The sequence below is a fragment of the Octodon degus genome, unplaced genomic scaffold (genome assembly GCF_000260255.1).
Source record: "Octodon degus isolate 3935 unplaced genomic scaffold, OctDeg1.0 scaffold00147, whole genome shotgun sequence".
NCBI classification, from domain to species: Eukaryota; Metazoa; Chordata; class Mammalia; order Rodentia; family Octodontidae; genus Octodon; species Octodon degus.
This window is the reverse complement of record NW_004524723.1, coordinates 2,114,745-2,130,921: the sequence shown is the minus strand read 5'-3', so window position 1 is coordinate 2,130,921 and position 16,177 is coordinate 2,114,745. Positions and strand designations below refer to the sequence as shown.

The following is a 16,177-nucleotide window of genomic DNA, read 5'->3' as shown; positions in this document are numbered from 1 at the left end:
TAAAGGGATATACATAAGTATTTAGGAGGCTAGGGATGGAATATTATGATTTGTGTCTGGATGTCCCCCCAAAGCCTCATGCACTTTTAATTGGGGTGTTTTTAGAAGCAGTTGAATCTAGACCTTGTGATTGATTTGTAGTCCAATGCTAGGATTAAGAGTACTGGATTAAGACTGGGTGGTTGCTGGCTCTGTTCTCTGATTAGGTTGGTACTGCCCTAATCCCAGCAGTCTGGATAAGACAAAAGGGGCAGAAACTGCTTGTTTCCCCTTTTGGCACTTGTTGCTTTCCATATCTTCTGCCACCATGAACAGTTGCTTCTCTGCCATATCACCTGCCTTAGAGCCAGCTGAGTATGACTGAGACCTCCACAAATTGTGACCGGATAAACCTTTCCTTTCTTTAAAAAAAAAAAAAAAAAAGAATTGACTACTACTTTTAATCATTTCAGAGAAGGGGAAATGAAGCCCAGAAAGGGGAGTTGTCAGAGTGGAGCTGATCAGGACCAAGGTCCCTTTCACTCCTGGGCCCAGCACCTGCCTGTCCCAAATGCCTCTCCTGAATTCACCCTCTGAGTCTGTGCTCCCCAGCAGTCACCACAAGCTGAGCCCTTGGAATGTGACAACTGTAAAAAACAAAAAAATCAAGAACTACTTTTCTAGCATTATTTATCATCAATCCCCTCAAAAGCTCATACTCGATTTAGTTATTGTAAAAGTGGTAAGTGTATTCGGGCCACTTGGCATCGACTTCTTCAACGGTAGCTTTCATTAAAGTTAAACACAAATCCAGTGTTTCTGATGAAAATATGCTGTCTGAATGGAGATGTATGGTTAATGTAAAATACTCCCTAGAGTTTGAGGATTCAATTCAAAACACTCATAATACTTTGGATATGGATTCATGGATAAATAATGAGATTTGGGGAATGTGGGTGTGCTGTAGCTTGGCTCTTCAGTCTCCCCCAAAGGCTCTGATCCTGAGGTGCTACAGTTGAAGGAGGCGGAGCTCTCCAAAAGCCACTAGGTCGTGGAGTGGGGGCTGTCCCCAGAGTCTGTGCAGCCTGACTCAGGAGCTAAGTTGTTTGCTCTGCTATGCTCTATGCCATGATGTGTAGAGTGCCTGGGATCATATAAAGAGAAAAGGTTTATCATGGCTCACAGTTCGCCACAGACTCAAAACAACAGGGTCAACTGATAGTGGCCTAGAAACTCTACAACTGTGAGTCACAATAACTTTTTCTTTTTTTGGTGGTACCAGGGATTGAACTCAGGACCTCGCACTTGCCAGGCAAACACTTATTCCACTGAGCTATCTCCCTGGCTCCTATTTGTTACTGTTGATATGGCTTTGAGTTTTCAATTTATTTATTTATTTATTTATTTTTTGCGGTACCAGGGATTGAACTCAGGACTTTGAGCTTGCCAGGCAAGCGCTTATTCTACTGAGATATCTCACTGGCTCCTAACCTTTTTCTTTTTATAAATAATTATCCAGGAACTTATTATAGCATTATTATTATTATTATTATTATTATAGTTTACAAAGCTGAAAAATACAGAGCCAACTAAAATCTTATTAAAATTCATTTCATCTTTCTTTTTACTTTTTTTCATGTATTCAGTACAGGACCTACAGAGTCACTACACAGATCGGACCCGTGGTGGTGGTCCTCCTGTTTTCAGGCTCCCAAGCGCTGGGATTACAGGCATGAACAACCATGCCTAATCTCAGTAGCCATCTCAGCGAGCCCCGGGGTGGGGTGGGGGCACAACACAACGGGGATCGAACCCTGGTCGCTGTGCCTGCCTAAGCAGATGCTTTAGTCTGCTGAGCTGTCTGGCCAGCCCACTTTTTACTTTTTTAAGTGTGACTACTAAAATATTTTCAACGATAGCTACTCAAGTTACTCGGTCCTCATGGCTTACATGGCTCACGTGTTTGTATACGCGGGCCACTGTGAGCCCTCAGAGCAGCTCCACGATGCAGTGTTGTCACTGAGCTTATCTCACACATGAGGAGGGCAAGCAGAGCTGCTCCCCTACACACTGCTGTTCCTCACTTCTACTGGGGTCACCTGTAGCTTCCGGGGACAGTCCTTGTAAAAGATGGCTTTGTACCTCAAACATTGGTTTATTACCTAAGGGGCAGGCAAAAAGTACAGCTGGGTTAGCATGTCCAAAAACAACACCTGTCCAGCAGGGGTGAGGGTTGGAAGGTAGGTACCTACCTTCTGCACCCCAGTGGAGAGGGTCCCCAGTGAGATTCAAGCACAGGCCCAGGGCAGGGAAATTTATCTTGGATGCAAAGACGACTTAAAATACAAAAGTCAATTAATGTCACATAGCACAATAACCTAATAAAGGCTAAAATCATGTGATCACCGAGTGTGGTGGCACATGCTTATAATCCCAGCACTCAGGAGGCCGAGGCAGGAGGATCGTTTCAAATTTAAGACCAGCCTGGGGGTTACAATGTGAGCTCAAGGCCAGCTTGAGTTGCATAGCAAGACCTTGTCTTAAAAAAAGACCAAAAAAAAAAAAAAAAAATCGCCTGATGACCTCACAGATGGCACAGGTCAACATCATTTCATGATGGAAACGCTCAGTGAGCTGGGAACAGAAAGAGGGCACAGCAGCATGATAAAGGCCAGGTGTGAAGAGCTCCCCCCCACACACACACATCATAATGAATGTTTTTAAAAACCTGAAAACCTCTGAAATCAGGCACAAAGGCAAAGATACCAATGGTCACCACTTTAAAAGTTATATCCAGGGGCTGGGGAGATAGCCCAGTGGTCTAAGTGTCTACCTGGCAAGCACAAGGACCTGGGTTTGATCCCCCATGCCCTCTATGTGTTGAGCCGGCCACTGTAATTAGGCATGGTGGCACATGCCTGTAATCCCAGCACTCAGGAGGCTGAGACAGGAGGATCACTACAAGTCCAAGCTGTGTAGTGAGACCCTATACCAAATAATTAAAGATTAAAAAGAAAAAAAGTCGAGGGTCGGCCAAATAGCTCAGTGGATTAAAGGGCCTGCATAGGCAGATGCAGGGCCCAGGAGTTAGATTCCCAGCCCTGCCATGCTGGCCCTGCCCCCAGGGCATGCTGAGACAGTGATTGAGACTGAGCATGGTGGTGTGTGCCTGTAATCCTAGCACTTAGGAGGCTATAAACAGGAGGATCACTACAAGTCCAATCTATGCAGTGAGACCCTGTAGCCCCTGTAGATCCTGTCCTAAAATACAAAAATAAATAAAACAAATAAAAATTTTTTAAAAAATCAAATCCAGAGCAGCTAGGTAAGAAAGAGAAGTAAAAGTCCTCTAAATCCTAGGCATAAAATGATCCTTGTTACAGCGAAAATATGATTACTTTAAAGTGTGCCTGGGGTCTGCGGCTCAAGCGGAGGCTGCAGAGTGCTTGTGCAGAGTGCATGAGACCCTCGATTCAGCTCCCAGTACCACGAAAAACGTGTGCCTCAATTTAAGGGAAATATCTTATGTGCTATGTGTATTAGTCTGGCTGTTAATCTATATGCATGATGATTAACTTTATTATTTTTTTCCAGTACCAGGGATTGAACTCAGGACCTTACACTTGCCAGGCAGGCGCTCATGCTGCTGAGCTATCTTCCCAGCCTGATGATTAACTTTGTAAGGACTTATAAATGAATGAATCTTATGCTGACAGAAAGGGGGGTGGCACGGAAGGGAGAAAAAAGAATTGAGACGTGCTCTGTGTAGGGACCAAGTCCCCACAATGAATATAGTCATTATATACTGCAAACATACACTAATAAAAATAAAAATGTTTAAAAACAAAAAAAAATGATTCTAACATCTGGGAGGCCCTTAAGAGTCCTGTTTTTAAAATCTATTTATTTATTTATGTGATACAGGATTTCACTACACAGCTCAGACTCAAAGTGATCCTCCTGTCTCAGCCTCCCCAGTGCTGGGATTACAGGTGTTCACCACCACGCCTGGTTTCAGCGGTTGGCATGGCACGCCCAGGGTTCGCAGGCCAGCTTGGCATACGGTACCAGAGATCCAACCTGGGTCCTTATGCTTACCAGGCAGGTGCTTAGACCATCGAGCTGTTTCCCCAGCCCCAAGAGTCCTTTTATTAAAAGCTGTCATAACTAATAAATGATTCGGTAAATTTATAGTTTATAAAATCAACATACAGCAGTCAGAGGCGAATTACTGTGGGTCAGTTAAAAATAAAAATATGTTTTAAAAATCGATTGTGTTTCTCCACATTAACCCTGAACTGTCTGAAAGAAAATGAGAAGCTGGAGCTCCAGCTGCTCAGAGAAGCTCCTTCCCCTGGCTCAGTCCTCACCTCCCTCACTGTGCCTGGGATCTTCTCCAGTTAAGTTGCTTGCATTTAAATGCTAGTCTGAGATTCTGCTCTTGCAAGATTACACATGAACGCAGAGGTCAACACATAGTCACAGCCAACTGGCGCTTTGATCCAGCCTGAGACCAGAGGAACTCTGCCACAAACCGTGCTCTGCACCGCCCCCACCTCCCTGCATAGCACTGCTAGTCACAGAGGCAGGATGCTGGGCATGCTCCTGCTCATCTGCTCTCCCCACAGTGAGCCCACCCAGAAAATCCCTTCTCTGGGTTCAGATGATTCTGATACCACAAACCCAGCCATATGCTTGGGATAGACCTAGCATGGCCTGGCTAAGCTGTCCTGTGCCACCACGTCTGTCTGTCAGCCAGAGAGAAGCTGGCGGATGTCCTGTGGAGGACATCAGCTTCGGACCAAGGGATCACACTGGCACTGGGGACTTGTGGGTCTGAGATCCAGGGGAAACTTGAGCTTATTTGTGGAGCTCGCCAAGCAGTTTCAAATACATACTGTGTACCTGCATCTGCACTACATTTACATCTATACCTAAATCTACATCTATCTCTATATACGTACATAATACACATGCGTACTTATATACACATATGCACGCATGCATTTTAAGGAGCTAAGAAATTTTCCAGGGTCACACAGTTTGTAAGTATCACATGAAGAATTCAGACCCAGGTAGCCTGGCTCCTAATCATTCCTGGATCTGATGCCAGCTGGGAACTCTGAGCTCCTCCTTAAGTGCAGAGGGTGCTCAGGCATGAAGCTGCACCCAGTGCCAACCTGCTGGATCAGCTGTGTCGGGAGGCTGCAGTGGGAGGGACTGTGATAGCTACAAAGTTATTTTGATACAGGAGGTAGGGTGTGGCTAGACTGGCCAGAGAAGGGGAGTACCTGTCAATTTCAAAATCCCAGAGGGGTGCCAGCCTTTAGAACTCCTTCCAAAGCTCTAGGGAGATAAAGGTGACCAGACCACCAGAAGCCCGCTATCCAGCCTCCTCACGTTACCCACCCCTGGTCTCCTAGTTGCAGAATGCTTTTTTATTTTCGTTTTTGTCCTCTTTTTGTTCTCTTACCCCTTCACCCCTCACCTTTCCTGTTTTTGTTTGTTTGTTTTTAGCTTGAGTTTTGTTTTTGTCTTACCATGTAGCCCAAACCTGCCTCAAAACTCACGGCAATCCTGCCTCAGCCTCCCAAGCACTGAGATTACAGGCATGGTCTCCCACACCCAGCAACCCTCACCGCTGAAACAAACATGTGGCACAGGTTTTGGCTTGTCTCATTCAATTCTTTGTTCCAGGCAAGAAGGACCTGGAATACTTTTGTTGGGCAAGCCATTTCTAAAGGAACAGCCCCACAACAGTTTTCCCTCATGCCCCTTCCTCAACACCTCCCTCTTTGCCTTTTCACGAGAATTAGTCAATCCACCCAACCTCAGTGTTCCGCTTTATTTCTGGCCTCCTTAGGGCCTAGGGCGGTGGATGCACAGATCTCCCTACCTTAAAAACACTTGAAAGGAATGCCAGGCCTGAAGGGTCCCTGCGCAGACACAGTCAGTGTTGCTTCCTAGATGACCTTGGCCTGCCATGCAGACACAAGTAAAACTTGAGTGGTATCTGGTAAACATCTGAATTAAAGCAGAAGGAGGGGGTCGGGGAGATGGCTCAGTGGAGTAAGTGCTTCCCTGGCAAGCACAAGAGCCTGAGTTCAATCCCAGGTTCCACAAAAAAAAAAAAAAAAAAAAGCAGATGGAACTTAAATTCCACTAATCAGAAGCAGCCAATAAACTTAGATAATGAGGAACAACTTCACAATGGGTTAGAGTGCAAATACAGTGGATAGATAGGGTTTTTGGTGTTTTTTTGTTGTTTGGTTTTTTTTACTTTCCACCTGTATTGAGCCTATAAAACCTGGCCCTTACACTCTATTTCTGATTTGGAGCTGCCTGATTTGTCAATTGTTGTATATGCAACTTTAAACATTTTTTCTACTTTGTCTTATTTTTTAACATTACCAAAGTACTCTGAATGCCATTTGCTGTCTCAGCAGCTTCATAATGGATGCCTTGATAGTGGGATACTGTTAGATCAGCATGTTCGGAGCACCAACTGGCCCAGCTCTTCTTACACCTTTCCTAGCTTTAAAATTGAAAGGTTAAAGTTCTGGGAAATTCTTCAGAGACAAAGAGCTGGGACGATAAGGTCATTCTCATGACATAGGCTGCAAACCACAAGGTCTTCTTGCCAGAAACTTAGAGATTTGGCTTGGAACTTTGTATCAGCAAAAGCAAAAAGGGAAGCACCATGCACAAAAGTTTTAGTGTCTGTAATAGCTTTCTACTATATGACAGAAATCTGCATTGTGCAATATAGTAGTGACTAGCCACATGTCTCTATAGAATACCTAAAATGTGATAATATGTCAGAGGAACCAAATATTTCATTTTACTTCAATATATTAAAATTTAAATAGCCTCAACTATGGCAACTGCATTTGGACAGCACAATTGTATTAGATTAAAACAAGCAAGTTGCTTAGGAAGAAACTCTTAATATCAAGGCCTGCATTTCACCCAGGACTTACCACACCTGAGGTGAATTTAACATTGTGTTTGCCTAGGTGCTTGCTCTTTCTTATGTACATGAAAGCAAGGGCTTCTATAGCAGCGCCACAGGTTAAATGCCCTCCAGAATGCTTTTCACAGTTTATGTACTCAGTTCTTAGGGTACCGTAGATGGTGGGCACTTTTAGTATCCACAGGGACAAGGCTCGTCCTGGCCCTGAAAGAAACTCCTTCCTTGGCCCCAAAGCAGGGCACATCTCCAGCCCTTCCTGGGGGAATCTGGAGCTCAGGAAGCTGGCATGGGGTAGAAAAGAGCAGGGAAGAAGGAAAGAGAGGGGTTCCAGAGGCCCCCACTGCACCTGAGGCTGACAGCACCCAGCTTCATGGAAAAAGTGAGCCATGTGTGGCATCAGCCCTGGCACCGGAGGGCGTCTGGGTTGTCAGAACGAAGACTGTCTGCAAGGTCACAGAGTGTCCCTGTACCTCCTTAGACATGGAGCCGGACCCAGCCCAGACAAAGGCCCCTTCCATACCTGCTGTGGTTGTCCCCTGACTTCCCTCCATGCCAGCCTGAGAGCCTGAATCTCTGAAGCCCACCAGGTCCTTAGGGCTCTTCCAAGCAATCCCTCTCCCCACTGTCACCCTCGCCTGTGACTGGGCAGCTGATGACTCCAGGGTCAGAAATATCCTCACAGTCACCTCCCACATGCCACCTTCCCCTTCACTCCATTCCCTGAGAGTCTGGGCCCTGAGTCACAGGAAAGAGTCCAGAAGTGGACAAGGACCTAGATGACAGTGTGAAAATGACAAGACCCTCAAGAGGAGTGGGGAATGGCCATTCACAGGTTCTCCAAACCTCCTTCTCTCAGGAATGAAGAGAGGGGAGAACAAGGGAACAGAGAGCTGGGCCTCACTGTCAGAGGTGTCCTGGCTGGGAGCAGAAAGGCTGGCCCAGCCCTGCCCCTATACCCATGGTGGTATACGAATGGCATTCACATTCAGAAACCAGCCCAGCCTCAAGAAAAGGGGGTTCGCAGGATTAGAAGCAGGACCATCCAGGGGCATGGCAAAGGCTTTTCCGTATTCATTCCCCCAAAATAGCCTGGTGACCCCTCCACCCCCGCCCCACACCACAGCTGAGTCACTGACCCCAATCTCTAAGCAGACTTTGGATGAATGAAGCTCTGCTCTCCTTCCCAGCCCCTCCCAGCCCAGAGGACATGACTGATGCCTCAGGATGGAAGAGAGACTTCCACAAGCCCTAAAAATAACAGAACCACTTAATACTCTGAACATAGCTGCCCTGCCCACTCCCACACTGCCCCCACACCGGCAAGATAAAGGCAGCTGCTGGGCTGGCAGAGCACAGACCCAGAGCCAGGGGAGTGAGAAGGTGCCTGACCAACTCCAAACAAGAAAGTCCAGAGGGACAACAGACCCCTGACTACACCTGCTACGACCCACAGAGCCTGTAGCACCCCAGCAGGCCATAGCAACCCTTGGTGAGTAACCTGCCCCCAACCTCCCACTGCACAGCAGCTCTCAATCCTGGGCTCTCTATACCCTGCAGGATGGGCTATTGGGTGGCGCTGAGGGAGAAGGAGGCTGAGGAGCACATGGGTAAGGGGAGGGGGGAGCTACAGTCCATTGGGAAGGTTCAGGGGTTTTTGTCACCCACTGGAGCTCTCAGAGCAGTGGTCAAAGGCCTAGTACAGACAAAGGTGTGGGCTTTTGCCAGTCAGAATAATCCAGGTTTTCAAGGGGTGCTGGAGATTTGAGTTTTAAAATCCAGTTGTGAAGCACCTCAGGGTTCAGGGCTTTCTCCTAGGGAAGCCTAGGGTAGGGAGGGAAGAGGACAGAAGAGAGGCAGGAAGTGTAGAGGTTGAAGCCAGTAGTAGAATGGAACACACCCTAGGATGGGCCCCTTGATCAGCTGTTGTGGGCATGTCTTGGCATGTCCAGTCCAGGGATTGCTCCCAGTGCGGCCCAGAGCCCAGCTCCCTGCTTATGGCGGCATAGATCCTAGGCAGGATGACTCTGCTCCAGCCACCTCTTGCCCTGTAGGGAAGTCCTTAGGTCGGATCTGTGTCCCCAAAAGGTTAAGACAGTGGAGGTGGCCAGGCTACAGAAGAGCCTGGATGAAGGTGGGCATCCTGAGAGGTCACGCTCTGGTTCAGTCTGGTTCCAGTTCTAAATTTCTGCCCTCACCCCAGCTCTGCCCCAGGCCTCAGGCCAGGTGAGGATGGAAGAAGAGTTTTGGAGTCAAGAAACACACTGCAGGCTTTGCTTTCACCTTGCTGGGCTCCCTGGGTATGTGGCTCCTCAGTTGCCTCCTCTGTGACCTCCAAGAGTCCTTGGTTTGGTATCTCTGGACTCTGTGATTCTAACAGCCTATAACCCTAGCAGGGTTTCTGGAGGTTCCTGGGAGCAGGGACAGGGTAGAGTTTGGCCTGAACATGATACCTGCCCCAGCTACCATCAGAGCTCAGGAATTAGGGGAAGCTTCCCAGACTGTCCAGGAGACTGGGCTATAGGCTTCAGCCCTCACACTCCTGAGATCCACAGTAGACAGACCAAGGGCGCACCTCCAGGGCAGCTTCCTCTCTCCTCCATGGAAGAATCCTGTCCCCCACTGCTGCCAGTATCCCTGCACCTACCAGCAACCCCTGACCTCTTGGGCCAGGGGAGGGCTCCAGGCTCCAGTGTCCAGTTGGCCTGCAGGGCAGGAGTCTGGGGCCACACAAGAAGCAGGGGACCAGGTCCTCTGGGAGCCAAGGGTAGTGAAGGAGATGACATGCGACACAGCCACCAGGGTCTCCCTAGCTGAGCCTGAACCTCCCTCTGAGTGCAGGGTTGCTATTCTGGGGCCAGGCTTTCAGCTATATTTAGTCCCAAAAGTGGCAAGGCACTGTGGGTCAGGGGCAGCAGGAGGAGTCGGTGCTTTTCATTCTTTCCCTACTGGGCTCTGGGGACTGTCACAACACCTGTCACAAGACAGATAAGATATGGATGAAACAGAAGCCAGAGAAGAGCCTGAGGCACAGGAGGTCATTGAGGAGTGAAGGCAAAGCCGGAGAGAGGCCCACTTTGTGGACTCTGAAAGACAGAGGGGAGAGAGGAGACAGGAGCCCATTTGAGGCTTCAGGGCCAGATCTCAGCCCGAGATCCTACACCTAGAAAAAAGCTGTCTTGCCTGTACACCTATGAGGCGTGGTCTCCATGGGCAAGGGCAGGGCTGTCTCTGCAGACAGCACCCTGGTCCCACAGTATTCCCCTCCCCTTGGAGGTGCCACCTTCATCTTCTCCCAGACACATCTGCTTCAGAAATGGGGACAATGGCCAATGTAAAAGCTTTGCATCCTCAGCCCTCTTATTTCTTGGGGGGTAGGAACCCTAAATAGGGTCTAGAGAGCCCAAGTCAGCATTAGCTGCCTCATTCACCAAGGTCTGATTCTGGGTCCAGTTTCTTCATATTTAATCATAAAAGTTTGGGTTAAGAGACCATTAAGATCCATCTGTCCCTGACCTTCTAAGTCCTGGGTATAGCAATTAGAAAACCTGAACCTGGCATTGAGAATTTGGCCCTGCCTAACCATGGGATATTTGGTGAGCAATTTTTCCTCCCTGATTCTTCCTTGCTTCTGCTATCACATAGGCTACTAACCCCTGCCACATCTCCCTGGGCTTGGGAAAGTCTGGAGTAAGTTGAGGGCAGGGAAGTAATGTTTTGACAGGTTTCCAGCCAAACTACCAAGTGCACCCTCTGGTCCTCTTCAGATGATTTGTATCAACAGTCTTAGGGACCCTCCACTCCAAGACCGAGACCCCATCAATCAGGATTTCTACAGGCCACTCATCTGGGGGCCTGATTTTCACCAAAGAAAAGTGATTTTGGCAAAGAAAGGCAAGGGCAAGACATATCTGTTTTCCCACTGGACACTGCCATCCCTTGTGCAGCTAAAGGAAAGTATCTCAAGTCAGTGGTGACTCCCACCCCCAACCCCCACCCCACCCTCACTCCCACCCTGCTCCCTAGCAACCAAGGTGAAGCTGGGAAGTAGGAATTTATGTTGATGGGTGGGTCCACATGTCCCAAGTTCAAGACCTGTCATATACCAGCCCTGCAGGCAGCAAAGTGAGCCCCAGGATAGGCTAACAGGAAAAGAGGTTCTCTATATATGTCAGCTTTGAGTACTGGGCTTTGCTCCCTGCCATTTATCCCAGCAACTGGCTCAACCCCAGCTGAGGACCTCAATGCCATCCTCATCTCTGCCCCCTTTTCTCAGAGGCTGGCTGAAACCCAGAGGCAAGTGGTCCCCACACCACCCATCCCAATGGCGACTGCAGAGGACCTGCCCCTCCCTCCACCCTCAACTCTGGAGAATCTTCCACCACCGCCCCCCAAGGAATCCTTCTCCAAGTTTCACCAGCAGCGGCAAGCTAGTGAGCTCCGCCGCCTCTACAGGCACATCCACCCAGAGCTCCGCAAGAATTTGGCTGAGGCGGTGGCTGAGGACCTGGCTGAGGTACTGGGCTCCGAGGAGCCTACAGAGGGTGATGTCCAGTGCATGCGTTGGATCTTTGAGAACTGGCGGCTGGACGCCATTGGGGACCGTGAGCAGTCAGCTGCCAAGGAGCCTGTGCCAGGCGGAGACGTCCAGGCCACCTCCCGCAAGTTTGAGGAAGGCTCCTTTGCCAACAGCATAGATCCCCAGTTGGTAGGACCTCGACCTACCGGAGGTGACGTTCGTGCTGCCCGCTGGCTGTTCGAGACAAAGCCACTGGATAAACTGACGGACCAGGCAGAGGCAACCGAGGCCCCTGAGAGGGAGCCTGCAGCCAGTGGGGATGTGCGAGGAACCAGGATGCTATTTGAGACTCGGCCACTGGACCGCCTGGGCTCCCGCCCCTCCATGCAGGAGCCGAGCCCGCTGGAGCTGCGCTCAGAGATCCAGGAGCTAAAAGGCGATGTGAAGAAGACGGTGAAGCTGTTCCAAACGGAGCCTCTGTGCGCCATACAGGACGCAGAGGGCGCTATCCATGAGGTCAAGGCCGCCTGCCGGGAAGAGATTCAAAGCAACGCGGTGAGGTCCGGGCGCTGGCTCTTTGAGACCCGCCCTCTGGACGAATTCAACCAGGACCCCAGTCAGGTGCGGGTGATCCGCGGTATCTCTTTGGAGGAGGGATCCCGGCCCGACGTCAGCGCCACACGTTGGATCTTTGAGACGCAGCCCCTAGATGCTATCCGTGAGATCCTGGTGGATGAGAAAGATTTCCAGCCATCCCCAGACCTTGTCCCTCCTGGACCTGACGTTCAACAGCAGCGGCATCTGTTTGAGACCCGAGCCCTGGACACTTTGAAGGGAGAGGAGGAGGCTACAGCTGAGACCCCGCCCAAGGAGGAGGTGATCCCCGGCAACGTCCGCTCCACCCTGTGGCTATTTGAGACCAAACCCCTAGATGCTCTCCGAGGCCAAGTTCAAGTGGGTCACTTGCAGCGGCTGGGTCACCAGGAAGGTGAAGGGCTCACATGTGACAGCTCATCAGCACTGCCTGTCTCTCAAGGTGCTACCCAGAGGGATGGAGTAAAAGGGGATGTGAAAACCTTCAAGAACCTTTTTGAGACGCTTCCCCTGGACAGTATCCAGCAGCGTGAGGCTGCAGCCTGTGGTACTATGTGCACAGCAGAAACCACTGGTTGCACCGGGCAGTCCCAGGTGGCAGGCTCCCCGGTGTATGCCATGCAGGACAGCAAAGGCCAGCTCCATGCCCTGACCTCAGTCAGCAGAGAGGAGGTTGTGGGAGGTGATGTGCAAGGTTATAGGTGGATGTTTGAGACTCAGCCCCTAGACCAGCTGGGTCGAAGCCCCAGTACCATTGATGTGGTACGGGGCATCACTCGGCAAGAAGTGGTGGCTGGAGATGTTGGCACTGCTCGATGGCTCTTTGAGACCCAGCCCCTAGAGATGATCCATCAGCGGGAGCAGCAGGAACGAGGAGAAGAGGAGGAAAAGAGTCAAGGAGGCCTCCAGCCTGAGGTACCCCCAAAGGGCGATGTGCAGACCATTCGGTGGTTGTTTGAGACGTGCCCAATGAGTGAATTGGCAGAGAAGCAAGTTTCAGAGGCCACAGACCCTACAGTCAAGGCCCAGGCACAGTCCTGCACCTGGATGTTCAAGCCCCAGCCTCTGGACCCGGTAGAGGACTCCAGGGAGAAGCACTTGCAGGTCAGACAGCTTCAGGCTGGGGAAAGACAGACTGATGGTCATGTCTTTGAGACTGAACCTCTGCAGGCCTCAGCAGGTGCCTGTCGAAGTGGGCCTGTGCGCTGCTGCAGCCGGGTGGAGATTCCTTCAGGGCAAGTGTCTAGGCAGAAGGAGGTTTTCCAGGCCCTGGAGGCTGGCAAGAGAGAAGAACAAGAGCAGAGCTCCAGGAAACCCACTGGGCCTATCCCTGCTGGATCTGTGCACAAGTTCACCTGGCTCTTTGAGAACTGCCCCATGGGCTCCTTGGCAGCTGAAAGCATCCGAGGTGGTGACCTGCAGGAAGAGCAACCCGGGAAGCTCTCTAGCAATGGGGTGCCAGAGAAGCAAGAGACTGCCACCGAGGGGACACTTCGGACTCTGCATGCCACACCTGGGATCCTGCACCATGGAGGAATCCTCATGGAGGCCCGAGGGCCAGGGGAGCTCTGCCTTGCCAAGTATGTGCTCCCAGGGCCAGGGCAGGGGCGTCCCTATATACGGAAGGAGGAGCTGGTGTTTGGTGAGCTTCCCCGGATTGTCCGCCAAGTGCTGCGCCGGCCAGATGTGGCCCAGCAGGGTCTGCTAGTGCAGGAGGATGTAACTGGCCATCTCTGGCTCCACCCGCTAAGACTGCCAGCTCCAAGTAACAGTGGGAGTATTGAAGACATGGATCCCAAGTTCCAGGAGCTGCTGGCTTGTGGCCTTGGGACCTCCATGGCAAGGACTGGCCTGGTGATGCAGGAGACAGAACAGGGTCTAGTTGCCCTGACTGCCTACTCCCTACAGCCCCGGCTACCTAGTGGGGTCCCAGAAAGGGGCAATGTGCAGCTGGTGGCCAGCTGCATAGACAAAGGAGACCTGAGTGGCCTGCACAGTCTGCGCTGGGAGCCACCAGCTGACCCAATTCCAGGGCCAGTCACTGGGGCCACCCAGAGGCTTCTCCCAACTGAGAGCATCATTCACATTCCCCCACTGGATCCCAGCTTGGGGGTGGGGCATCTGAGAGGCCCAGGAGCCAACTCTTGCTCACCTCAGGCCATGGCAAAGGCAGTCCCTCTGGCTGGGCAGGCTGTAGCCTCAGTCCTATTGCAGGATACAAAAAAGCAGGAGAACAGCAATCACAATGAGCAGAAAGTGACAGCAGCCTTGGGAAAGTCAGAAGGATCCATGGCCGCCCCTGCAGAAGCCAGGGTCCCAGACCTCCAGTCAGCCTTGCAGAATCTGAGAATGGCAACCACTGAAGCCCAAAGCCTGCACCAGCAAGTTCTGAACAAGCACAAGCAGGGCTCTGTCTCTGCAGCCACAGCTGCATCCATCCAGGATGGCCCACAAGCACCAATCCCTGCCATGGCAGCTACCCAAAGCAATAGCAGGCCTGTGGCTGGAGGTGACTCCAGGATCCCAGCAGCCCCCAGAAAGGTCAGTGGGGAAGAGAAAGCACTACCCAGAGGGCTGCTCAGGGGGCGGGCGACAATTCAGGATGGCATCTACACTGCTCACCCTGTGAGGACCTCTGAACCACCTGGGGGTGTCCAGCCTTCTGGGAAAGATCCCCAGCCAAGGGGCAGGGAGACTGTCCACTCAGCCCAGGTTCCCAGCACACTTCTGGGAGGCCCAGCCAAGAGTCCTACACCAGGGCGGGAGACTGGGGGCTGCACACAGAGTGCCTGGGGGCCTCCAGGGAAGATGGTGGCCCAAGACTGCCCAGGGGGCCTCCAAGCTGCAGAGACCACCCTGAAGACTGCCCCTTTGGCCTACCACACGCTGCCCTCTGGGGCCCAGCCTGCAGGTGCCAACCTGCATTCCCATAATGCTTCTGTTCCTCCCCCTCCTGCTCTCCCAGCTGCTGTGACAGGACCTGACCTCCCAGCCCAAGGCCACCATGATGAGGACTCCATCCAGAAGGCCTCCAAGCCCCAACAGGAACCCTTTTTTCATACCCTTCACAGCAAACCTGCTGGCCAGAGAAATCCTGGAGAACCACAGACAAAGACCCCAAAACCTGGGTACACTACGCCTCCAGGGAAGAAGCCTCCAGTGCCTCCTAAACCTGCACACCTAAGCCAGCTCCACCCTCCTCAGAGACCACCCAAGTCCTTACTTCTGTCTCCTAGCTTCTCTACAGAGGTGAGACAAGAACACAAACCAGGTGAGATACCAGCAGACAGCCCTAGACCAGCAGAGGTTCCCATGGCAAGAGGCCAGGGCTGCATGCCTCTGGATGGATGGGCCAGTGGACAAAGCCACTCAAGACCCCAACATGACCTCGGCACAGTATCCCCCAGGTTCACCAAGGCTCAGGCTGCTGGCAGCAATGCCCAGAGCCCTGAGCCCACCAAGCCCAGCACTCTCAACAGGGACTCTGACTCACCACAGGGGAGGCCCAGCTCACAAGGAGAGCTGCCCATGCAATGTTCCAATCAGAGAACCCCTAAGAGCCCCCAGATTCTACAAGGAAGCCAGCAAGAGCTCCAGGGTCTCCTGAGCCAGGTACAAGCTCTGGAGAACCAGGCTGCAAGCAGTGTGGATGTGCAGGCCCTGCAGAGGCTCTTTGAAGCTGTTCCCCAGGCAGGAGAGGCTGCCTCTCTGTCTCCTGCTGCCCCTCACAAGCCTGAGGCCTCAGTGGAGCAGGCTTTTGGGGAGCTGACACGGGTCAGTACAGAAGTTGCCCGGCTGAAGGAACAGACCCTGGCCAGACTCCTAGACATCGAAGAGGCCGTGCACAAAGCCCTCAGCTCCATGTCTAACCTCCAGCCCGAAGCTAACACCAGGAGCCATTCCCAGGAACCTCAAAAGGATCACAGTGCCCACAAGGTCACTGTCTCAGCCTGCAGTAGAGCTAGACCCAGTTGCTCAGGCCAGGAGATCAAAGATCCAACATCTATCAAGAGCCAAGCCAAGACTAGATGCCATACTGAAGACCAGGGTCTAGCCAAGATCAGAAATGACACAGAGGTCAGAGGTCAGGCAGCCTCAATGGCCCCTCCTACCAG

General features: G+C 51.5%; 1 protein-coding gene across 1 annotated transcript; it reads left to right on the top strand.

The window, feature by feature from the left end:
• The first annotated feature begins 8,510 nt into the window (after positions 1 to 8,510).
• Positions 8,511 to 15,121, top strand: Xirp1 (xin actin binding repeat containing 1). The gene is made up of 3 exons (XM_023702204.1): positions 8,511 to 8,559; positions 11,164 to 14,603; positions 15,028 to 15,121. The coding sequence occupies exons 1-3, from the start codon at positions 8,511 to 8,513 to the stop codon at positions 15,034 to 15,036; spliced, it is 3,498 nt and encodes a 1,165-aa protein (XP_023557972.1). The 3' UTR covers positions 15,037 to 15,121.
• The last annotated feature ends 1,056 nt before the right edge of the window (positions 15,122 to 16,177 follow it).